Source organism: Syngnathoides biaculeatus, chromosome 18, assembly GCF_019802595.1.
Source record: "Syngnathoides biaculeatus isolate LvHL_M chromosome 18, ASM1980259v1, whole genome shotgun sequence".
Classification (NCBI taxonomy): domain Eukaryota; kingdom Metazoa; phylum Chordata; class Actinopteri; order Syngnathiformes; family Syngnathidae; genus Syngnathoides; species Syngnathoides biaculeatus.
The window spans coordinates 4,544,270-4,570,796 of record NC_084657.1 but is presented as its reverse complement, the minus strand read 5'-3'; the positions used below and the strand labels follow the sequence as shown (position 1 = coordinate 4,570,796).

The 26,527-nt window shown below is 40.3% G+C and overlaps 1 protein-coding gene across 8 annotated transcripts in view; it reads right to left on the bottom strand.

Annotated features, from left to right (window-relative positions):
- mtmr4 (myotubularin related protein 4) overlaps positions 1–26,527 on the bottom strand; it is a 41,561-nt gene that overhangs the window by 5,956 nt on the left and 9,078 nt on the right. For 5 of the 8 annotated variants that reach the window (XM_061802679.1, XM_061802681.1, XM_061802684.1 and 2 more), the window contains 12 exons: positions 18,786–18,875; positions 12,908–13,024; positions 9,405–9,487; positions 8,932–9,098; positions 8,735–8,831; positions 6,082–6,195; positions 5,814–6,013; positions 4,556–4,684; positions 3,535–3,646; positions 2,316–2,511; positions 2,015–2,200; positions 1,681–1,851 (listed from right to left, as the gene is read on the bottom strand). In XM_061802679.1, the coding sequence (XP_061658663.1) occupies positions 1,681–1,851; positions 2,015–2,200; positions 2,316–2,511; positions 3,535–3,646; positions 4,556–4,684; positions 5,814–6,013; positions 6,082–6,195; positions 8,735–8,831; positions 8,932–9,098; positions 9,405–9,487; positions 12,908–13,024; positions 18,786–18,875 (1,662 nt within the window). Of the gene's footprint in view, positions 1–1,680; positions 1,852–2,014; positions 2,201–2,315; positions 2,512–3,534; positions 3,647–4,555; positions 4,685–5,813; positions 6,014–6,081; positions 6,196–8,734; positions 8,832–8,931; positions 9,099–9,404; positions 9,488–12,907; positions 13,025–18,456; positions 18,551–18,785; positions 18,876–22,416; positions 22,666–26,527 lie in introns of those variants that run through there. The other 3 variants (XM_061802686.1, XM_061802685.1, XM_061802683.1) reach the window with 2 other exon arrangements.

The following is a 26,527-nucleotide window of genomic DNA, read 5'->3' as shown; positions in this document are numbered from 1 at the left end:
AAACATCTTACTGAAGAAGTTACAGTGAAGAAGTATCTGAACACCCTGCTATATTGCAAGTTCTCCCACTTAGAAATCATGGAGGGGTTTGACATTTTCATCGTTGCTGCATGTCCACCGTGAGAGAGAACCTAAAAAGAAAAATCCAGAAATCCCAATGTATGGTTTTTTTAATGATTTATTTGTGTGATACAGCTGCAAATAAGTATTTGAACACCTGAGAAAAAACAATCTTAATATTTGGTACAGTCGCGCTTGTTTGCAATTAGAGGTCAAATGTTTCCTGTAGTTGTTCACCAGGTTTGCACACACTGCAGGAGGGATTTTGGCCCACTCCTCCACACAGATCTTCTCTAGATCAGATAGGTTTCTGGGCTGTCGCTGAGAAACACGGAGTTTCAGCTCCCTCCAAAGATTTTCTATTGTGTCTTGGTCTGGAGACTGGCAAGGGCACGCCAGAACCTTGATATGCTTCTTACGGAGCCACTCCTTGTTTTTCCCTGCTTTGTGCTTTGGGTCATTGGCATGTTGAAAGACCCAACCTCGACCCATCTTCAATGCTCTGACTGACGGAAAGAGGTTGTTAATCAAAATCTCACAATACATGGCTGTGGTCATCCTCCCCTTAATACAGTGCAGTCGTCCTGTCCCATGTCCAGAAAAACACCCCCAAAGCATGATGCTAACACTCCCATGCTTCAAAGTAGGGATGGAACTAGTCATTCATCTTCCTCCAAACACGGTTCGTGGAATTATGACCAAAAACTTCTATTTTGGTCTCATCTGACCACAAAACCTTCTCCCATGACTCCTCTGTATCATCCAAATGATCATTGGCAAACTGAAGACAGGCCTTGACATGTGCTGGTTTAAGCAGGGAAACCTTCCGTGCAAGGCATGATTTCAAACCATGATGTTTTAGTGTATTACCAACAGTCACCTTGGACACGGTGGTTGCAGCTCTTTTCTTTTCAATTCCTGTCGTGTAGTCCTGGACTGATTTCTGACCTTTCTAAGGATCAATGAGACCCCACGAAGTGATATATTGCATGGGGCTCCACTCCGATTGAGATTGACCGTCGTGTTTAGCTTCTTCCACTTTCTAATTACTGCTCCAACAGTGGACATTTTTTCACCAAGCTGCTTGGCAATTTCTCCGTAGCCCTTTCCAGCCGTGTGGAGTTGTACGATTTTGTCTCTGGTGTTTTTGGACAGCTCTTTGGTCTTGGCCATGTTACAAGTTTTGAGTCTTACTGATTGGCTGGGGTGGACAGGTGTCTTTATGAAGCTAATGACCTCACACAGGTAAATCTGATTCAGGATAAGACATGGAGTGGAGGTGGACTTTTAAAGGCAGACTAACAGGTCTTTGAGGGTCAGAATTCCAGCTCATAGATAGGTGTTCAAATACTTACTTGCACCAGTATCACACAAAAAAAATCGTTTAAAAAAAAAACAAACAAACCATGCATTGTGATTTCGAGATTTTTCTTTTTAGATTATCTCTCTCACAGTGGACATGCACCTACGCTGAAAATTTCTGACTCCTCCAAGATATCTAAGTGGGCGAACCTGCAATATAGAAGGGTGTTCAAATATTTATTTTCTTCACTGTATAGAAATATTCTGGTGTCCAATGCTGAGAGGGGGGGGGGAGGGGAGGGCAAAAAAAAAACTGACCATATCTTGACTGGGGATGTAGAGGAAGTTCTGAAAGTTCTTGTTTCCTGTGCGAAGCAAGGACCAGACGGAGCAGGTACGTTTGTCAATGTTCCTTGCCTCTCTCTCACGGGCGTTGTTGCACAGGAAAGTACCATAAAGACATGAGTATGTATGCTGCACCAACTTGACCTGAATAAAAGGACAGTAAAATGATTAAAAACAAAAAATACAGGCGAATGCAATGGCATGATTTCTGCTGGTAATAAAAATGCCTGGAAAGTCTGTGGTATATTGATGACAGTCATAGGACAAGAAAGACCATCATTAAGAAGGTCGAATGGTGATCACCTACCAAGAAGGCCTCATTGAACTCGAACAGGCAAGGGAATTGTTTTAGCAGCTGGTGAACACTGTCAAGCCACTGCAGAAAGACGGGAGACTGCTCGCTGACATCATCAGCATTCTCCTGGTGGCCACAGCGGTCTCCAAACTTGTGACCGTAGTCCAACCAGTCAGTCTCCACAAGCAACTGGAAACCCTATGGATCAAAAGTTGTCAGTACACCAGAAACTATAATGTGACAATCTATATACACAGAATGCGTCATTTTATTTCAGTGGTCTCAGAGAAAAGCACATCCAGCAGACAATCACCTCTAGTGTTCTGTAGTAGGGATCCAACAGGATCTTAGCTAGGGCAACAATCTGGGGTGTACGGTCCCATCCATCTGAACAGTGCACAAGGACAGGACGACCTTCTCTCTCCAGAGAGGAACACACCAGAGTGGCCGCCTTCAACATAACAGACAGGTGCTGCAGCCAACGGGTGCTTTCCAGAGCTGAAAGCCAGCTAGGAAAAAGAAGAGTGATCACTTTTCGAGAAAAGACCCATTAATCAACAGGACTGTGATGTCATGCTGAATCCTCGCATCTCCAAAAGCAGCACACTTCATGAAACCCACTCCTGCAATAATGGCACGTTTGTTTAGCCATTACTATTGTATCATAAAAGAGAGAGAGTCATTTTCAGCACTGTAGATTAGTCAATTTGTAAAAAAAAAAAAAAAAAAAGACGTAGAGAACGACCAATGGTATCGCAGAGGATTTTTTTTTTTTTTTTTTAAATTGACAAAATTTGGACATCAGCAATATTGACAGTCACAAGTTGGCAAGTGTCATACGAAGCCAAACCATTGAATAGATGCATCCAATCAGATTAGTTTAAAATGGAGTTATAGATGATGGGTGGGCAGTGATGTCCAAGGACCACGACCGGACCGCTCCCTTCTTTGCATTTACATTCCAAGAGTCCTGTAACATTTGTTGCATTGACCTTTTCACGCCAAATTGTTGTTGTAAATTAAATATAAAAGTTTTTATACCCGTTTTTCAGATCGTATTCAATAATTACATAAAAATTGTATAAAATGTTCAGTAAAATGCCTTTTTATGTTTAAAAATGAAAAAATTTATACATGTGCAGAGGTTTTATTTTTCATTTTTTACCTCATCTGCCAACACGTAGGCACATTTATGGATTTAAACATCAAATGTGGCAGCTTGAGTAAAAAAGGTTCCCACACAAGTATTACAGTAACTTTGCTAAATAAAATATCTAGAACTCCTCCCGTGTTAATAGACATCACAAGCTTTAATGCAATATTCCAGCTGCACGTACACAACGTAAACAAAACTGTATTAAAGATACATTCATGTAAAAACTGTGATAAACAAAAAGAAATGGCTCCAAGGTCTGATTCACCAGACAGACAGCTGGCCCACACAGCAGGAATGAGACTGGATGTGTGGCAGCTTTTCTGTGGGGAGGGGACACATTCACATTCTGAGAAAAAGGTCAAACGAATCAACTTACTTTCCTGGATCAGGTATCTGGCTGCAGACTGTCCTCAGGGCCTGAAAACTGTTCCGGATGGCGTGGATGTTGGCCATTCCCATAAACATCACCTCACAGTTAGGGTAGTACTCTAAACAGATAATGATAGTGTCACACGTGGATTCACCTTAAAATATTCCTAATTTAACAACGGCAAGTCTTCTACTGATTCTACCAGCAGTCCACCCAAGTTCAGTTCAGTACGGTAACTGTATGTAGTATTTTGTATTGTACATAAAAAGATGAGAGGGTACCAAAAAAACCCTTCCAGTGGTGTACAAATTGTAATATGTTAGTTACATAAAGGGCAGACCGAGACACTACAGCACTAATAGCTTAATAGACGTGAGAAACTATTGAGTGACAAACATCTGATGGGGGAAAAACCCAAACAACACCTTTTTCAGGAATTTAGTAAAACTTATTCCATGAAAACCAGAAGAACGGGAATTTCTGCATAGCACAATTGTTGCCCTTTTACGTTGTCACATTCCTGTTCATTGTTTAATTTATTGGGAGGTTACAGTGTGGCGCCATTTAGAGCAGGGACATAGGCCAGATCAGGTCTATACAAGCCACAACAATACTTGGTCAAAAGCAGATTTTCTTTGAAATAAAGAGCTTTTTAAGTAGTGAACAAATATAGTAAAGTCTGTTTACCGGAATAGTTAATTTTTTGGGGCATTTTTATCTGTTTTAAATGGTTTTATTTTTGTATTCAAATGCTTTTAAATTATGGAAAGCACATTGAGCTACTCTGCCTAAGAAATGCGCTATACGAATAAATTTGCTTTGCTTTAGTTAGGATGAAAAGATAAGGTTCACAAAATTATTCACTTTTAACAGGTGCCGGTGTATACACTATCTGAAGCATAGCTTCTGATGGAAAAAAAATTGACTAATGTGGATGAGCCATTGCATTTGCAAAGTGAAAAAAAAAAAAAAATCCAAATTAAAAATTTTGTGTCCTCAAATGTGTGCGTCCTATGTGACAATTAACCTTCACACTCGCAGCCTCCACCCTTTGCACGGTTCGCCACTGCAGCGGTGTAAGAGCGAGCGTCCAGAATCAGCAGCTTCTGTGGAACGGTGCTGTCGTCACAGCCTGAGCTGCCCGTCAGTGAGGAGTCTGGTGACATGGGACGAAGACACTGCTTGCATTATGACAATTCTAGCAGCCTGTGATATGAGACATAACCAGCAGGCAAAGCAATGGAGAGGAAAAAAAAAAAAAAAACATGTAAAGTGAACAGCAGATTCTGAGACCTCATAAGAAGATACTGAAGAGTCAAAGCTCCTGTTGGTAGTGATTGCACAGAACAAGTTTGCCACAGTTCCATTGGAGAAGTTCTAAAGCCGTTAAGATAATGTTGAGCTAATTCAAGCATCTCAAGTACAAACATTACACACCTCAACAAGTCATTGAAGAAAAACGGCAAACAAAAATAGACCGGGGATCTCAAGAAACAGCATAAACAGCTTTGATTGGGAGCCATGCTTGGTTGTCAGTTGGATCCAGCAGAAAGTCAGATTTTGTATTACACTTGAATTTCGTTTAAGCTTTTAATTGAGAGAACACTAATGACAACCTGACCTAAATAGATTTGGATTTGAACAAGTATATCGTGATTTTAACTGAATGAAAGGGCCCTACACTCTTCCATGTACACGAGTCAGAAAAGCTGGGGAGCTGTCCGCGCGTCTTGTTCACTTTCAACCTGTCCTTTAGACACACTTATGCTATGTACACACACTGGATGGAAAAACCCTAAAATATATGCCTTTCCTTTCAAATCTGGCACTGCAAGCATGCTGCACATTCTCCCGTGGACTTGAAACCATTTACGTCTTTTGGACTCCAAAGACTGTAGTAAGTCCAGCGCCCCACGAAGGTGAAACATCATATTGCAGGTTTTGATTCGGTTAACTACCCAGCAACAGTCCAAGACACACACGGCCATTCAACAGAACCACTGACGTGGCCGTCTCGACTAAATTACACCCAATTTTGATACCATATCTACTGGTGAAAAATATCAGTGTCGGCAAACCTTTTTTGCCCTGCAAGGAGGTTTTTTGCTTCTAATGTGCTACTGACATTTTAAAGTGTTTTTTTCCCCACTCTTTTTATAGTGTGGCTTCACTCTAATAAAGTTGAGCTATACATTGAAGTCAAAGCACTTGCTTGGTAAATTGACAACAGTTTGCATAAAATCATGTTGAGCTGGCCAACTATACGGATGTAGATGATGCTTTACCAAAATCACTGTCAGATGAGTCAGGAGCTTCCCCACGTTGCTGGCAGGCAGGTGCACAACACGAACCCTTGGCTCCCGTGTCCATTTGACAAGCTTTGGCAATGGATGTCACCAAGTACTCATCATCTGTGTTCCTCCAGCCCCACCAGCTAATCTCGGGCTGGCTGCAGCGTGCAATCACTGCTCCATTCCTCTGGTGCCTGAAAATAACAATCAGGGTCTGAAAATCCTAGGCCCTAAAAATGTAAATTCACATCAACTAGCCAACCTATAGACCACCACAGGAATCCTCTTCCAGGATCTGAAGGAAGCCACACTCTCTAGCTCCTTGTCTGTTATCCATATTGGGACCAGAAACTTCTGTGGATAACTGGAGCACAGCCTGAAGACACAAAATGCAGCTTGTAGTTTTATATAGTGCAGCGCGCGAGAGCTTGTGTGGCTAGTCTGTAATGAGCCAGTTAGCGGGACATAAATCAGTAGAAAATGTGAATTCCATGAAGACATTTTTGGTGCCAGTGTCTTGTTTTGTTGGTAAATGTTAGGTCACCTGCCAAGTGTCAAAAGGAGAGGGAAGAGACTGTGTATAAAAAAAATTACATCAAGTGCAGAGTCACGTGCTTCAGCAGGCTGCTGCTTATTAAATTAGCACATTGTCCTGTGCGTCTTGGTTCCCTCTGCTGGATACTCGTGAGCATTTAGGGACGTGCAGAAACACATTTCCATTGTATGGAATTCTTTTTTTTTTTTTAAATGTAGTGTGAATTGAATGAAATTCACTATCCAAAATATGGACTCAGACTTTTTTTCAGGGGGGGGGGGACTTAAGTATTCTAAAAAAACGTTTATGAAGGAGTTTTTTTTTTTTTTGGGAGTTTTACTTGTTAGACAGGAAAATGGTTATATCAATAACCACATAGTCAATAAGTCATATAAGGTGACTTTTTTATTCCAATTACCATTTAATATTTATGGAGCCGTGTTCAAGATTAGACTTCATAAAACATGGTTCGGCCAAGCAAGCGTCCACACAATGAACTGTTAACCAACAATACTATGGATGAAAAGGTGGTTCTCAAGCAGATAGGGGGAAAAAAAGAATACATTTAGATATTTTTAAACTCTAATACAGAGATGTATCAAGGTCCCATATGGAACTTATTTAGCAAGTGAAAGGAAGTATAGCTGCCTTATACGTTAACCACTAGTTTACGCCATGAACCAATACAGAGCAGCCTCTGGCTCGTGGATGTCTTGGTGAGCAGTATGCCGTTGGTAGAAGATCAAACAAAATTTGAATCAGCTTTTGAAAATATATATTACAAATGGGCTGTTAGAAGCAATTTTTTTTAAATGTTCTGGACTAGTATAAAAGTTAATCAGGACTTTGTAACAAAATTTAAATGCGTGTGCTGAGGGGAAACTAGTTGAGAAATATAGTACTGGTCTGAAGAACACACACAGCGGATACACTGGATACAAATGCTGAAAGCAGACTTGTCGAAATGCCCATAAAAGTCAGAATCGGAATCAGGCAGTCAGTGCCGCCCCGGTACGACATTCATGTTGAGTATTGAAAAGAAGAACAAACGAACAAGAACAATTGACATTCAATTAATAGGAAACTATGTAATATGTTATAAGAGTCATAGTTGCGGAAGATGCAGTCCTATAGAATTTAGAGCAGATAAGATTGTGTAAACCCCCCCACATTATGTTAAGCTTACGTTGTTCACCACTATAGACCAGTGCAATGACAATTGTGCAAAGGGAGCGGTTTAAAGTGACGAATCGTGCGCTAGTCTACAGCAGGGGTGCTCAGTGTCGATCAGGCAGTTCCGGTCGATCGCGACCGCGTGCCAAGAAAAAAAAGAAAAAAAAAACACAGCCGCCGTATTTTTTTTTTTTTTTTTTTATCTTCAACTCACCGTGCATGTGCAAACAACAACAGAACAGGAAAACACGCTGTCAGTGAGTTCCCCTCTATTTTAAGCTCTCGCTTAAGAAATCTTAAGCGAGAGTATGGATGCTGGAGTAAAGAACACAAAAATATATCACTTTCATATGGAATGGAAGGTGGACTTATTTTTCCCGATGTCATTTTCGAAGTGCGTTTGCCTCATCTGCCAGTGTAGTGAAATGTGGAACGACATTGTTGAACTGCTCATGGAATCTAAGACACCAACATTCTGCCGAAAAGCAAGCAGAGAATGAGAAATGTGAACGAACTAAAATCTCAATTGGCCGCACAGCAGTCAATTTTCACACAATATAGTTCAACAGCAAAAGCCACCACATCATTAATAGCAAGAAGTCCTTCCAAAACAGAGAGAGGGTAAAAGAGGCATAGCTGACTCCTTGTTCCGATTTTTTAAAAATAAGGCGGAAATATTATCTTCAATAAAATCTCTGCTGCTGTAAAGTAGTACAGGTACATGGCGCTGCGAAGCCATGGCTGATGTGTGGAAGGAGAGAGGTTATGAGTGTTTCTCACTGCAGTTGGATGAATCGACTGATGTGAGTGACACAGCCCAGGTGTGCATTTTCACTCGTATGGTGTTTAGTGATCATCAATGTGAAAACAGATAGTTACAAAAAATTATTATGGTTCACCATGTTGTGCTGTGCAATATTACATTGACACATAAAGAATCCTCAATATACTTTTTGTAGTGGGTAGATCTATGTGGCTTGGCCATTCTATTTCATTATTGGTCGTTCTTTAAAAGTCAGCCCCCCCAATTGGACCACCAGGATGTGAGGTTATCTCCCAACAACAGCGCAAGGTAGAAACTAGTAGGCTCGTTGAGCAAGAATTTAATGACTTAATGTTTGAATGCCTAATCGAATCACTCGTGATTTTAATGCTAGGATTTAAAAACGTGAAAGAGATGTCATGCTATTTATAGTATATGACGTACTTGTAGTTGCAATTAATGGCTGACATCCTCCAGATGTTTTGTGTGTCAAAGCCCATCCTTTTGACCTCCATTTCCATTCTCTGACGCACATGATCACCTACAGACATATGGAACAAGGGCACATTAAGAAAAAAGAGAAACATTTTCAAATTGTCTTACTGCCAAAATGTGCTGTAAAAAGAACAATTTGTATAAACCTGGGCGACACAGATGAACGTGCTGGTCCTCATCATCAGCGTTGCCTCCCAAACACCATGCATGATAAGCCAGCGCGAAGAGGTCTTCCAGGCGCGACGGGTGAGCTGTGGCCCTGCTCAGACGCTTGACCCAATCTTGACATTGCTTGAATGTTGTAAAGTGGCATCTATGTAATTTAAAAAAAAAATAAAATTAAAAAAAAAAGTGAAACTTCTGGATTAAAAAGTGTTTGAGATCACAGGATTTGAGTTATACATTGTGGATAATGGAAGAGACTTTTGTAAAAACGTCAATGTATTTTGACAACACCAACAACTGATTTAATTGATAGAAAGTGGTCAATTAAAAAGAGGCAGTTGCAAGCAATTATTCTGGTAGTGAATATAACTAACATTACAGGGAAACAGGGGTAAAAAAAAAAAAAATAATATCTCCACAGTCTAATGTTCTTTATTTTTTTCCCCCCCTCTACCTGACAACTTTGGAGTCTTTGCAGATAATGTGCAACTGCGCCATATCTCTGCTCTCCACACTCTCAATCAGCCTAAGGGGTACCTGTAGGGGGAGACAAAGAGCAAAGGTAATGAGCTTGATGGGCTGACAGAGAAGACCTCCAGCAAGCACATCTGCTAAGGTTACCGCACACAGATCTGCAATAGGCCAATCCAAGCTAGCCCTTTTCCATCACACTTTCAAAGTCTCTGTCACACAAACCAGAACAAGTAAATAAATCAGACTTTGTCCATTGGAGTGTCTACACTTTTAAATGTATACGTGGCATTAAGGAAAGTGCTTGCCTGTCCCAAAATGAACCTATTGCAGCACAAATACTGAGCAGGGTGGCAGGAAACGCTAGCACTGCGTTGTTTTGAATAGTTATAAGATGCAATGTGTTCTTGCAGTGTAGTGGAAAACGTGCCATTTCTGTGGCAACCTGGGCAAGCGGTGTTTTACATTAGGTACTCACAGATATTTCATTGTCCACATCTGGGTAGGTCTAAAGCACAGGGACAACATGGAGCACACAGAAAGGGGGGGTGTGGGGGGGACAAGACAAGAGGAAATGGAAAAATAATTAAAACCAGGGAAAAATAAAGAGTGACAAGTTAAAAGGGAAAGAAAAAGTGTGAGAGTTTGAAGGATGTCAGATAACAGAGTGGATCACGCAGTGTGCTCACACCGCGTGACCATATAACCTTGCAAAATTGAAATCATGGAGGGAAAGACAAACATGGACAGGAGCAAAGGGCAACAAAACAGCTTGAAAGAATGAGCATAACCTGTGAATGGGGAATGTGGGGGAGAGGTTGGGGATTGTTAGCATTCAACACAAGAGTTCATCTATACCGCAAGGGTCACAGTGGCTCGTCATATATGGTATAATGGCCTTTGTTAATATTGGATTTTTCTATGTCCTTGCTATCTGTTTGATAATACCAGCCTTTCTGGAAAAGGAGCCAGATATTTGGGAAGGAGCAGTGTTACTCCACACTAATGACGTCAGCAGGTCTTTATGGCTGGATTTACCCTTCATGGTTCAAGTGACGATACAAAATTTGGGGCTTTCGAGTGATGCACTTCATACCCTGAAATACATAGACTGGTGATTTCCCTCTTTAACCGTGGGGGTTATGTTCCGGACCACCCAGGCGACTGGTGAAATCCGCTAAGTGGTGGCCATTTTTTTTTTGTTATTTGTTTTTTTTAACTTCAACACATCTTTAAAGCTTTATGAATCTCACCAGTCCCTTAATCTTTACTACTTAAGATCTACCATACTCAATTTCCTATACTCATACAATTATTATCCTCTTAAACAACATAATATTAAGTATACAAATATATAAGGTTACTTACCATTACAGTTGAAATTGATGCCAAATTTGAATGTGGTGCACAGTCAGGAAACACATTAAAGTGGTCACCCAAATATTATTCATGTCATTTTTTTATGAGTAATTTATGCCATGAATGCTTCCAACAGGCACAGACCTTCTCCCTTCCTTCAACAGGTTATGAAATTGCCTCTTTACTGCTAAAGAGTTGCTACAACCTTCTTTGGTTGCTAACTGTATCTGTAATGTTTAGACAGCAATGTTTTCTGGAAATATTGTAACAAAACACCAACACAGGCTATTAAAATCTCACATTTAGTAATAAAGGAATGAAACAGTTACTGAGAGGCTTAAATGAGGCTATCAAACTCCATCCGATCTTCCCTCCTTCTTGGTTACCTCCACATGGATAAGTGATGTGTTCAAAGACACTGAAATCTCAGCGTTCAGCACAACTGAGCTCAAGTACGGTACAGATATTTTATTTGTAATACATAATTTTTTTATTTTTAATGAGGCTAGAAAATTCATACATTTCCACAATAATAAAAAATAAAACCCCAATTCCAACAAAGTTGGGAAGTTGTGTTGAATAAAAACAGAACACAATGATTTATAAAATCACGCCCAACCTATATAGATATTTATTTTTCAAACTTTTTGGCAAATCAACTTGGAATTTTCTGGCTGCAACAGTTTAAAAAATACTGGGAAAGAATGTTCTGCAAACACCTGTTTGGAACATCACACATGAACAGGCTAACTTGGAACAGGTGGGTGCCATGACTAAGCATAAAAGGAGCTTCCCTGAATTGCTAAGTTATTCACAAGCAGAGATGGGCCGCAGTTCATCTCTCTGTGAAGAAGTGCGTGAGAAAATAACTGAACAGTTAATGGACAATGTTCCTCAAATGTACAACTGCAAGGAATTTAGGGATTTCACCATCTACGGTCCATAATATCAAACAGTTCAGAGAATCTGGAGAAAGCACTGCATGTAAACAGCAAGGCCGTAAATTTAATGCCCGTGATCTTTGATCTCTCAGGTGGCACTGCATCAAAACCGACAATGTGTAAAGGATATGACCACATGGGGTCAGGAACACTTTAGAAAACCAATGTCAGTAAACAGTTGGGCGCTAGGTCCGTAAGTGCAACTTAAAACTCCAGTATGCAAAGCAAAACCCATCAACAACACCCACAAACACCACCAAGCTGACTTCTCTGGACCCGAGCTCATCTGAGATTGACTCATGCAAAGTGGAAAAGTGTCCACATTTGAAATTATTTTTGGAAATTGTAAATGCCATATCCTCCGGGCCAAAGAGAAAACGAACCATCCAGACTTATGAATACAAAGTTCAAAAGTCAACATCTGTGATTGTATGGGTTTGTGTTAGCGCCAATGGCATGGGTAACTTACACATCTGTGAAAGCACCAGTAATGCTGAAAGGTACAGTTTTTAAAGTTTTGTAACAGTCCCACTTTTGACAACCACATTATTTTACATGCTGCCACTTTTACTTTTTTTTTTTTAAATATCTTTATGACATGGGCAGACAAAATGGACAGTGAACCCCCAGGCATGAATTTGCACACCATTGGTATAGACAATTATGTAAATATGCTACATTAGATGGGTGCAATCATGAAATTATTACTGATGGTGGTCAGAGGGGCAGCATGTAAAATTAACAGCATGTGGCGTATAATTTATCAATATCTCATTGCTGCCTTCAATTGCCCCTTTACCTTGTCGACGCATGTGTTCATATCCAACTTGAGCACCTTCACAGGCATTTTGTTTTAAGTGTTCCATCAGTCTAAAGGCAACCGTATTAGATGTGTCACTAAAAGACCTGATACAGTCATTAAAATCAGAATTGGCCACTTGGACCTGCAATGTAAATCCAGCCTATGATTACTTAGCCTCATGCTGGTATACATTAGTACAAGTAGAAAGCAGACAAAGTAAAATTTATTGTCACGTTAAACCGTGACCACCAATGCAAATTGGTAAGAGCAAGTGTTTTAAGCTATGTTTCTACTGGTGCAGTTACATACCTGTACACAATTGTGACTGAAATTAAGAAACAATGCAGTTGTTTTGTATGAGTTTAGTCTCTGAGGTGGACTTACATTAATGACAGACTCCTTGAACTTGATGTGGAGTCGGTAATTTGAAATGGCAATGATAGCCTCATCTGCACGGCCAATATATTCCACCCCTTCCCCCTGAAGAACTGGGAAGGGGACCTGTAAAGACAAGACATAGAGATTAGAGAAACAAAGAGCAACAGTGCAGCACATGAGCACCTAGAAGACTCCTAGATTGTTTTAGACAGACATCTCGGACCAATGAGTCCCTGCAACTTATCGTCACAGAGTACAGATACACTAATTCTTCACTATATGACAGTTGGTGCTTATTGGCGTACAATATATATAGTGGACTTTCACCCCATGTCGATGCAGGACTCGTTTCACTGTGGATTATTATACTTTCATACCGGCTTCATCCAGCATTTTCTAAAGGTATGTAGCTTTTGTCCTGAGGTTGATTCGCATATTTCGAAACCAAATGCGTTCATCTCTGGCACACAGAACCAGTCTCCTTCCTGAGGAGTGTGATGGTTGGACATTCCACATATTTATACCTGCGTATAATTGTTTGAGCAGATGAACGTGGCACCTTCAAACATCTGGAATTTGTACCCAAGGATGAGCAGGAGTTGTGGAGCGCTAGGTTTCTCTATCCAATTTCCTGTCCGATTCCTCCCCCCCGCCCCCCATGATTTCAAACATGGAAACAGTGTTTAAAGTGTGGCCTTAAATATAACCTAGGTGAGCAGTCAATTGACTCACATGTCAGTTAATCTATCAGGAGCATCCAAAGCCATAATGTCAACTGGGCTTCCTGGTGTTCTTTAAAGGACATGGGACTTTTTGTATTTGTACATTTTGACAAAGAAAAGTGTGGCATTTAAAATGATAAAATAATTTTGGTGATCCTGACTCACCTGAAACAGGAGTAGTTTAGTCTGATTTGACTTCAGACAGTGAGACAAAAATTTAAATGTATGTAAACTTCTGGCTTCAACTACATATTACATTGAGGGGTTCCCTGCTTTATAAGAGCCACAAAAAAGTTCGATACTAATTATGGGAGAAAGGACATACAAAAAAAAAAAAATAACATGCTACATACAGTCCAGCTGTTACATAAATTATTCTACCATCATCAAGGTTTGATCATTTGAAGAGAGTCAATCAGTAGAGATCAAATGATTTCCAAGGAACTGAAATCTAAAGCCTGAGAAGCATTATCATTGTGCGATCATTAATCAGAATTTGACAGATGTTTCATCCATTTCGTCTTGACTCACATGGCCTCTTTACACTCGTCACATCTGAAGATGATCTGTCTACACCGCGTTTTCCTGTATCATCACAATCGGGGAATGATTGCAAGCCCAGTCCTGCCATTTAGCTGGTGGTGGGGACACACTAACTTGTCCAGCATCAGCATGCACTGAATGTTAAGTCGCGCAGGGGAGGACCAACTGATGCATGTTAAAGAGGACATGCAGCAGAGCAGATGGGGATTAATATAAAATATCAGAAAAATTAAGATCACTTAAAACTTCATCCAACTGGGTTAACGGTACAGTCTTAAGTCACATGGGGAAGCCACAATAGAAGGCAAAATAAAATTGGATTAAACATTTACAGTAACTACAAGTTGTCCTGACAGAGACAAATGTGGTGCTTCAGAGGAAATTCACCCCTGAAGTTCAGGGGTGCCCAGACTTTTTTTTTTTTTTTTTTTTTTTTTACCCCAAGATCTACTTTTCAAGCAGGCAGCCTCTCACGATCTACCGACGGGGAATGCTGAGGCATCTGGATTGTGTGTCCGTGTATCTGCTGGTTGAATGCATGTTGGTACATACAGTGCCCTCCGTAATTATCAGCACCCATGGTTAAGATGTGTTTTTTTAGCTTCTAATTTATTTTTTTTTCTAAATAATATGGGAACTTAATGAAAAAAAAAAAAAGAGAAAAATCCAACCTTCGATACAAGTGCATTTATTCAGTGGCGGAAAAAAAAAAAAAAATCCCACAAAGAAATAATTATTTGACATCAAATAATATCACAATTATTAGCACCCCTGGTGTTAATACTTTGTACAACCCCCTTTTGCCAACAAAACAGCACCTAATCTTCTCCTATAATGTTTCACAAGATGGGAAAAGACAGAAAGAGGGATCTTCAGCCATTCCTCTTTGCAGAATCTCTCTAAATCATCCAGAGACCTGGGTCCTTTCCTCTTCAGCTCACTCCACAGGTTTTCAATGGGGTTGAGGGTCTGGGGACTCAGATGGCCATGGGAGGAGCTTGTTTTGTGTCTGGTGAACCATTTCTGTGGAGATTTGGCCATATGTTTAGGGTCATTGTCTTGCTGAAAGACCCAGTGACAGCCCATCTTCAGCTTTCGGGCAGAGGGCAACAGATTTTGATTTAAAATGTCCTGGTATTTCAAAGCGTTCATGATGCCATGCACCCTATCACAGTTCCCAGGGCCTTTGGAAGATAAACAACCCCACAGCAACACTGACCCACCCCCATACTTCACATTAGGTATGAGGTGCTTTTCAGCATGTGCATCTCTTATGGCACACCAGACCCACTTGAGAGTGTTTGTTGCCAAAAAGCTCAATCTTGGTCTCATTTGACCAAAGCACAGGGTCACAGTTGAAGCCCCAAGACTGCTTGGCGAACTCCAGACGTTTGCAGTTATGATTTGAGTGAGGAAAGGTTTTCTCCATGCATGCCTCCCAAACAGCCTGTTGGCGTGTAGACAGTGCCTGATGTTTGATTTGGAGACTTTGTGACCCCAGGATGCTACCATTTGTTGTAATTCTGTAACAGTGGGCTTTGGAGATCTTTTGATTTCTCTTATCATCCTCCTCACCGTGCGTGGTGGCAAAATAAACATGGGTCCTCGTCCAGGCTTGTTTACCACTCTTCCAGTTGTTTTGAACTTCTTAATTATTCCTCTCACAGTGGATATGGGTAGCTGCAGTTGAGTGGCAATCTTCTTGTAGCCTCTGCCTGACCTGTGAAGGTCGACGCACATCTGCCTCACTTGTATGCTGTATTCCTTTGTCTTTCCCATGTTTAAGAGTGGATAAAAGAAATGGGCTCTGTGTCATGTCGTATTTATACCCCAGGGAAACAGGAAGTGACAAATTACTAATCAAATGTTCCTACATACGCTGGTAAACGTAAACTACTGTAGAAATGACAGAAATGCCTCAAATATATTTATTTCCTGGGAATTGTTATGGGTGCCAATAATTGTGGAACAGGTGATTTCATGAAAAATAATTATTTTTTAGTCAGGGATTTTTTTTTTTTAATTTTCTTACAATTCATTTGAGTGGAAAGGTTACATTTTCCTAAAATTTCCAGTGTGACAGTATTCTTCTGCAATAAACACTGAATTTATTTTAAGGCTTTTAACACACCTTAACCGGGGGTGCCAATAATTATGGAGGGCACTGTATTAACCTGCGAATTGGAACACATGGTACTCTGCACGTTTATACCAAAACAGCCAAATATAAGCAGTAGGCTGCCTGACATTGGCTCTTGAGCTATGTGGTCGTGACTATTGATCAAAGATTCATTTATGACATAGATAAATAGCTTTTATAGCTAAAATATCTGAAGAGTAAAGACTTGTTCATTGTGAAATGTTTAAATGTATTGCAGTGGGGTGTAACCCAATTGAATTAAATATTGATTCAACAGCAGCAGAAATGAGAATGTGGGGCTTTGGTCTGTTTGGTACTCTACAAAAGAGACCAGAGGTGTCCTGCTGAGAGGGGCATAATTAACATGTTGTACAGCTGACAGCATTAAACCAACTGCACTCCAAAAGTAGATGCATGAGTCACCGAGAGCCTGCAAGTGCAACTGAAGATAGTGTCACATGTCCTCCACAGGACTTCAGCAACAGAAATAATTTAGAAAAAGAGTGAGAGTGCGAGAATAGATGTTTAAGAGTGAGTGAGAGAGCAAGAGATTCATGAATAACAGCGGCTTGTGAGTCGTGACTTTCGGATGAGGAAGCTGGCCAATGAGAACATGCAAGTGTGCAGATAGCTGCACGCATGCATCACAGCTGAGAAAGCAGCAGCGTGTACTTTTAAGCAGTATTTTTTAGTGGGGGGATTGCCTGCAAGAAATCTCAGCAGTGAAATTATCGTGGGAGTGGAACCAACATATCATTAGGCCGACTCAAACCCAATGAGATGTTTCAAGATGCTTAAAATTGGGCGGCACCGACTGCCGGAGATAAATTCATTGTGTGTTGTTACATACTTGGCCATTAAAGCCGATTCTGATATGTGAACATTTACTCAGTATTAAGTTACTGCAAAGCCTTATAATCACATCTCATTTGTTGACGAATTCAATGTAAGGATATAATGTGAGAAAACATTTTCTGGTGTCAGATTTGTTTTTTTTTTTTTACATCTTTTTTTATGAAACCAAAAACAACCCGATATGATTATTAGGTATCTTGGCCACTGTACCTACGAGGGCTGGTAGATTGTTAGGGTATTCACAATTCAATTTGAACTCCAACATTGTAATTCAATTAGATTGAGTCTAAATTGAGATTCAATATTATTTTAAAAGCAATGAAGTTAATTGAGTCTGCAAGGATTAATCGATAAAAATGGATCAATCGCTTATTAAATCATTACACATTTTACCATGACATATTTCTATTTCAATCCAATCAATATGCTAAATTGTGATGTTAGCTCTGCTGTGTCATAATTGGATCCTGATTAGTCCATCACAATTACGTTCTGAGATGTAATGACTGTAGAGAAGTGATTTACAATCTTAATGGAGCAAAGGCATATATTTTACAATTTGGAAATTTCAAGGCACGCAAAAAACCAAAAAATAGTAATCACTATATGTACTACCTTCCATGTGATAGGAGAGCATTTTTTTTGTTCGGTCTGTCAATATGTATCATTACTTTGAGCATTTGAGAAAAATTTGATTCTTTCCCATGGCACAGCTGAAGTTTACTTATGGCAAACTGGTTCGGAATCACTGCTCTGGAGGCACGGAGCATGAGCAATCATCATGGCTGCACGTCAAACAAAAATGCATATTAATGCTTGTCCGAGCCAAACAAACTTGCTCTCTGGATAATTTTCAGAGTTTCAAGTGACAATATTCAAAGTTATTTTGAAAATATCATGTAATCAGCAGCGGTATATGCATAATTCAAATTGCGGCTGGCAAAACAAAGCAAATAACAGTAAAAGTCATGTCAAAATACAAAGAAACAAAATGTCCACCAGGTCTTAGACTTTAGAGGTGTTCCACTGCATTGGTTCTGGGCCCATGGTGAGTAACTATTTAAATTACTCACAAATAAATTATTTCCTACTAGAGAGAAATTGCTCTCTCATTTGTCTACTAGATCAGCTACAAAATGCTAAACCGTTTTTCTTGGGGAGCTTCTACATCCTATTGCTACTGAAAGTACTTAATCGAACATCAGTGCAATACAAAATAGAGGAGCCCATGTTGATCACGTGTGTGAGTTAATTTGCACACGGATCAGTATTTGTTTATCCTGTTATCAAATTACCTGAGCACAGCCGTGTGCGGACCTTTCACACTGATCATTTTGTTGTAATCTCTCGCCATGCTGTACCATGTCCCTGCGTGTGCGCAACAACCACCTGCAGGCACAACTTAATGTATGATTAATGTGCCCTTAAAAAAAAAAAAAAAAAAAACTAAAGTTCAAACACAGACTGCACCTCACTGAGATTATATGGAGTCTCAAAGTAGAGGCAAAAATGATCTATGTGAAATTTGTTTTAAAAATCAATTCACAGGACTGTAGCCAACTGTTTCCTGAGTGAATTAAACTTAAATGATTGTCAAGGGTTGGCGAAACTTTGTTCCATTCACCTGAAGACTTTCATCTTCCTTCACCAGCTCCTTCTGGGGGAATAGATCCTTGGCCTTGATGTACTCCAGACTGGGAGGCCCCTCTTCACCCTACAGATAAACAGTTAAAATAAATAATTGTCATCACTACAGGATCCTTTAAAAAGTAAGTATAAAATACAAATACTAATAAAACCATACTGCAACACAAAAAGAGCTCAGGAGTAGTCACTGAGCAAAGTAATGTCAGTATAAATCAAACAAAGTTAATATTCTCAGAGTTCAACAGGGTGCTTGCTTGGCCTTTGATGTGGATTATGGAATATTCCTGACAGAAAATTTCACAATGTGCACTTACGGCCCCCACAGACAACATGCAAGCGATTACACATTGACCATGAGAGAGCAAAACTTAAATATAAAACAAAAGTACAAAACTTGCAATTATTCCAGAGGGGACAAAACTAAAGTAGAGAAAAGGGACTGTATCCACTCTACATTATTAATATTTGTCGATGTGTCGGGCTTCAAGAAGCAGCGACTTCACTGTCTCCGAAATATGGAGCACAGCTGGCCCGAGCACAAGTTTTTTTTGCCTCGTCACTGTGGTTAGCCTGGACACCCTCCCCCACACCTTGGTCCAAGTACAAATGAAAGTGCTGAACTGGACAGACGTGTGCACATAAGCAAAAGCCTCTTTTCAAATTTCATCGTTAAGAGTAAAAGCACAAGCAGATTTAATGTCTTGATCCTCTGATAATAATGAATAACTAGAAGCCTGATGTAGCAAATCAGTGAAGAGGTTGCAGCAGCACGCTTGATTTAAAAAAAAAAAAAAAAAAAAAAGACTTCAAAATATTAAATAATCCATGCAACACAAAAGGTGGAGAGTGAGGGGGGGGGAATCTTGCACGGCGCCAACAATAAGAGTCCGGTTGTCATGGCGACAGCAATCGCTTGATTTTTTTTTTTTTTTTTAATTCGCTTCTTACTCAAAAGATTACTAAATCTGCTTGAGGCTTTGTGAGCAGATTAGAGAACCACTGTCTGTCACCAATGTTAAGTCTTGAACACGTGCAATATACCTGCATATTTCTAAAAGCCTGCTCTGCTCAGACTGAAGAAGAGGGTAGGCACGGGTTTTCCCCCAGTACTATAATAAATAATATAATTAAAAAAAAGTGTCAGTGAAAGCAGTTGAAGACCAAATGAAATTTGAAAGACTGTTTTCTGAAAGAAGAGCCAGGCCATATTGCAGACTACCATACATTAAAGGGTCAAGACCAAGGACGTCAGAGCATGAGAAATCTTGCCAAATGCACTTCTCTGCCCAACCCTTTTCTGGCATTATCAATATTTAATAGAGCACAGTGTTCTGGAGGTTCTGTCCAACTACAAACTCTGAACAATACACTATGTACGAACTAAGGACACAGGAGACTAGTGTTTCGAAAAGGATGATACAAACAATTGGCTTGAGTAACAAGCATTGCAGGCATCTTTGTATTTGCACATTCACCCATTTTCCACAAAGCTTGTCCTTATTTTAGTAATAGGTGAGCTGGATTTTACTTCAGGTGAAAGGTGGGATACAAGTTGGAGTGGTGCACAGTTTAAGGGAAGAGAACAAACAACCATTCACACAAATGGACAATTTCGAGCTCTCAGAGAATCGAACTTCAATTTTGATAACTACGAGACAGATGTGCAAACGAGTAATGTACCATGCTGTCTATATACGCTATGGGACCCCCCCAAAAAAGAACAGCATGCACAGGTACTTGTAAGAGATACAGAGCTGAAAACAAAAGGCATCAAGTATTTGGCCTCATCTGCAGTCTTAATTTTGTTTGTGTGCATAAGCAGAGGAAAAATATTTTCAATTCAACTCCAACAGCTTCATTTTGTTCTGAAAGCATATTGTGGAGAAAGTCAATAAAAGGGTTTCACAGCAGCAGTGTCACTGCAAAGATGGTGACAATGAGAGCAATATGCTACAAGCCAATTTCACGAAAGGACTGGCAGTGTTCATCCATTTAGAAGGGCACAGATAAATTATACAGCGAGTGACGTGGAAGAAGACCTGATGACTCAGCAGAACTGCAGACACTTCAAAAGCAATATAAAATACTGAAATCTCTGCGTGCGTGTGGTCACAGAAACAAAGAAATGGTTTCATTAAGTCATCAATGCTGAAGTTTGTTGGTTCACTCAAAATTATCCCAACTATCTGGTAGCATTGCTGTTCAATGACATCTGGGTATGTTGCGCTGTAATTTAAATTTAGTTTCAAGGGGGGGAAAAAAAAGGTTTAACAGCCAAGGCATGCACTGTGTTCTGTTCTTTGACAGCTTTAGCACCAGAAAAATATTTTTTCCTCCTTCTTCACTGCGGCAATGTTTGCTAATATTGTAATATGTTAAAGGAGACTTGCCCAATATGTTCCTTTTCCAAGCAAGGACACGGGTGAATGTAATCACAGCTTCCTATGATCGACACACTTTCGAGCAGCAAAATTTTCAGTTCTCAATGGGTGTCCAAGGTAAAAATGACTTTCATAAACCTTACATGTTTGTATTCCAATTATATTTGACTTAAAATCAGCATAATGCCTCATTTTAGACAATAATAAACATATCCATAAAACAAGATATTCAGAAAAAAAAAAAAAAAAACAAATCCTTCAAACTGTTGATTGTTCCCTCTCTTACAGAGCCTTGTGAAAGTATTCGGCCCCCCCTCGAACTTTTCAACCTTTCGCCACATTTCAGGCTTCAAACAAAGATATATATATTTTTTTTTGTCAAAAATCAACAACAAGTGGGACACAATCGTGAAGTTGAATGAAATGTATTGGATAATTTTTTTAAAATAACCTGAAAAGTGGGGCATGCAATATTATTCGGCCCCCTTGTATTAATTTATGGCGGCACGTTTCGCTGCAATTACAGCTGCAAGTCATTTGGGGTATGTCTCTATCAGTTTTGCACACCGAGAGACTGAAATTCTTCCCCACTCTTCCTTGCAAAGCACCTCGAGCTCAGTGAGGTTGGATGGAGAGCATTTGTGAACAGCAGTCTTCAGCTCTGCCTACAAATTCACGATTGGATTCAGGTCTGGACTTTGACTTGGCCATTCTAACACCTAGATATGTTCATTTGTGAACTATTCCATTGTAGATTTGGCTTTATGTTTTGGATCATTGTCCTGTTGGAAGATAAATCTCAGTCCCAGTCTCAGGTCTTTTGCAGACTCCAACAGCTTTTCTTCCAGAATGGTCCGGTATTTAGCTCCATTCATCTTCCCATCAATTTTAACCATCTTCCCTGTCCCTGCTGAAGAAAAGCAGGCCCAAACCATGAGGCTGCCACGACCATGTTTGACAGTGGAGATGGTGTGTTCAGGGCGATGAGTTGCGTTGCTTTTACGCCTAACATATCGTTTTGCATTGTGGCCAAAAAGTTTGATTTTGGTTTCATCTCATCCGAGCACCTTCTTCCACGTGTTTGATGTGTCTCTCAGGTGGCTTTTGGCAAACTTTAAACAATACTTTTTATGGATATCTTTGATAAATGGCTTTCTTCTTGCCACTCAATAAAGGCCAGATTTCTGTCGTGTACGACTGATTGTTGTCCTACGAATAGACTCTCACCTCAGCTGTAGATCTCTGCAGTTCATCCAGCGTGATCACGGGCCTCTTGGCTGCATCTCTGATCAGTCTACTCCTTGTTCGAGGTGAAAGTTTAGAGGGATGGCCGGATCTTGGTAGATTTCCAGAGGTCTGATATTCCTTCCATTTTAATATGATTGCTTGCACAGTGCTCCTTGAGATGTTTAAAGCTTGGGAAATCTTTTTGTATCCAAATCCGGCTTTAAACTTCTCCATTACAATATCTCAGACCTGCCTGGTGTGTTCTTTGGTCTTCATGATGCGCTCTGCACTTTAAACAGAATACAGAGACTATAACAGAGCAGGTGCATTTATACGGGGACTTGATTACACACAGGTGGATTCTATTTATCATCAGTCAACATTGGATCATTCAGAGATCCTCACCGAACTTATGGAGTGAGTTTGCTGCACTGAAAGTAAAGGGTCCAAATAATATTGCAAGTCCCACTTTTGAGTTTTTTCATTTGTTAAAAAAAAAAAAAGTATAAAATATCCAATAAATTTCGTTCCACTTCACAATTGTGTCCCACTTGTTGTTGATTCTTGACAAAAAAAAAAAAAAATGTTAATTTTATATCTTTATGATTGAAGCTTGAAATGTGGCGAAAGGTTGAAAGGTTCAAGGGGGCCGAATACTTTCACAAGGGACTGTATGACTCGGTGAGGCATCGCACTACGTGTCTGGTTTATTATACAGTGGCGTTAATTCTTTTATACTTGCACTAAAAAGTTAGTTAAGTTACTGAGACCATTGCCTCTGTAGTTAGTTTTTTTGTAAATAATGGTGACAGTTTGGTGTTGGGATGAATTCATTAACGTTACATCATATGCAATGGAAAGTGCCGCTTCTGAATGTAGAGCAATTTAAGCCATCCTGGATCACAAGTCCCAATATACATGCAGGAAAACATGAATGAGCATCACGTTATGTTGTAAAGTCAAACGTTAGTTTTCATCAACAAAAGGGGCCGTAAAATAGCTGACACTTTCCATAATTCAAAACAGTTCCCAAACGTTTAAACATTTGTTTAATTTCACAAGTGAGCGTGGGTAGGTACTCCAGAGACAATCATTTGTTTCAAAAGGAATTAATGTAAACTTTCCTCAGTATTTACCCTTTCAAAACCCAGTGTAACAATTGAAATATCTGTGTAGTGTTCAATGAATATGACCAAGAATTTCAAGCAAAATACATGACAAAAGGTTTACTAACTGTTCATCAGATAGTTAAAAATCCATAGATGAGAAAGTTCTATTCCTAACCCTTGTCACCCTTTTCATCACCAGGACCAAAGATAGAAACTCAGTGAGCCACCTGTTCGGTATCAGTCATTGTCATTAATAGCTTGGTACATCCCAACACTGAGCACTGCTCTGTACTGCAGTGAACGTACATGAGCGCTAAGAGTGACAGAGCAACACGTTTCATCCCGGCAGCGCACATTTTAACTGACAGCCTCCTAACGTCCAATCAGGATTCGTGAGCAGACAGCCCAGATGCCTGTCACACAACGCAGTGGCATGATGACTTAATAATAAGTCGCTTTTTCATTATCACCTTAAACATGACAAGACACGAGCTAGAGCACTCACATCTACCGAGCAGTAACACCCACCCCTCAGTGATTAGCCGGCAGGCCCACTAGCAAGTTTGGGTGAGCTGGGATTTGATCTACTACCACCAAAGAAAATGTCAGGAATTTAAAAGATGAAATTTAAAAATAATAATTAAAAAACAACCTCTGGACTTACAAAGCAGTTGAGCATGGAGCAGGATGGCCTTCCTGCCACGCTCATGTCGAGGTGACGTGGGGCTGTGCTTGGATGACACGCAGCCTATGGCGGAGCAGCACGACCACCGCACAAGGAGCCGGCACCACCATTCTTCTTAACCAGATCCTCTCAACCCCTCTTCCACTACGAAGCCCTGCGCTTCCCCTCTGCGCCCTCCTTCTTGACCGCTTCTCAAGGAGTGCTGCGGGATAACACGCCGGTCCGTCTTAAGTGAAGGATTCAAAAGCACCACACCCCCTTCAAGCCATGTGTCAAGTCGGCCCCTGCTGCACAGCTGAGAAAGACCCAATAATCCGAAAAGATACAAACACAGGGAAACAGTCCACTGGGTTAGCAAAGTTAAGGCGAAAACCAAAGATGGCAGATGCTCTCGGTAAGTAGACAGAGGGGGAAAAACATGAGGACAGTGAGAGATGGCAAAGCAGAGGGAGATGGCAACCAAGCTCCACCCTCTGCATTAGCATCAACATCCCTCTCTCAGATTCACACGCTCACATTTCTCCTCCAGTCTCCCTCTCATCTCTGTACTCCTCCCCCACTCCCTCCTTGTTCACCCTTCACCGACATTTCATAAATACGGTGCTCCCTCAGCAACGAGACAAGGCACAGCGGGCACTTGTGCCGCCGCACAGAGGATGCTTTGGCTCCTATGCATGCAGCACCAAACGTGTTTTTCTTGATGATAAAGCACACACAGATGTCAGTGGAAGCTGAACCACTCATCCTCATAAATGGTTGGACACGAGCACAACATAATTTCACAAATAGCACGTGATTTGGGCATGGGGAAAAAAAAATGACTTGCATTGCAGCGGATAGGAAGGGGAGGGGTTGCTGAAGAAAGTGACTATGCGGAGATCTCCAGTGACACAGCATTCTATAGACTCCACCGCTTCCTGTCCCCTAGCTAAGAATGTGGCTAAAGACAAAATACCATTCGGCTGCTTTCAGGGAGAGCATTTTGTTCATATTCTGAAGGTCCTAATATTTTAAATGGTGCTAATACTGTCCCGTACAACACAGACGCACCAAGACCTCATCAGTCACCGCCTCATTGCTGCACTGGCTGTCGTGACTTCCATTTGCCATCAGCTGTATGACTTCACATTACGTAACATACAGGATATGCAGCATTTGGGCTGTGTCTACAATAGCATAAAGCACCGGCGAAACGAGAGGTACATCTCACTGGAAAATGGAATGTAACTTTTGCTGTCATAACATAAAAAAAAAAAAAAAAAAAAAAGACAAAAAAAAATACTTTTCCCCAAATGGGAAGCCAATTCCAGGTAATTTAATACCTCTTCCAGGGATCCATTTTAAGGAAAATTTCCCATTAAAAGAAGATTTCTTTCAGATACCGAGGTAGAAATAAGTCTTTTCAAAACATATACCATCGTCAACACACAGGCAAGTCAAGTGGGCCAGCAAAAAAGTCAGTAGCCTGTGCTCTAAAATGTTAAGGGGTAGTATTACCATACACAATTCCCGAGCCAGGATAAAATAACACCATTGTCCCAGCTTCAATGCTGACATCCATCTTACAATACTGCAGCAGGAGTTGAAAAACAATATGAACTCAATACTTCCTTCATTGTTTCAGTGAGAAAGCTGGAAGCAATTAATCGCTGCTTCACAAGAATGGATTAAAAGGATCCCATTACCCATGGAGCAAAATGTCTTCTAATCTCACCTGAAAGAACTGGGAAGTGAAACCATTACACATTCACTACAACAATAGTTCATATATGAACACACCTAGGGGCAATTTACAGTCTCCAATTTTATATAAATAAATTGCTCCTAGGTGTGATTGTGAGTGCGGTGTGTCTGTCTCCATGTGCCCTGCAATTAGCCGGCGACCAGGTCAGGGTGTAACCTGCCACCTACCCGACGACAGCTGGCATTGGCTCCAGCACTCCCGCGACCCTTGTGAGGATAAGCATCTCAGAAAATGGATGGACAGCTAATGAGAAAACCAATGGCTATATCGCGAACTTGTACACATTTTCAAAACACAAAATGGACAAACTCAACTGGGCATCTTTTTTTGTGATCGGGTTTGTTTATTTCGCTGAACTGTAAAGTTGTATAGGGTACGTTTCACCTTATTTGAATGTCCTGAAGAACATAATTCATGAGCTCAGCAGATTGTTTTTGCTAATTTGATGCAACAGCACCATTTTTAATTTAATTTATTCTATTTTTTTTCTAAGACAGGATTTAGCAGATTTTTCACCTAAAGATGACATTTGTTAGAAAATTGATTGCACTATTAGTTTGATTTCTGAAAACC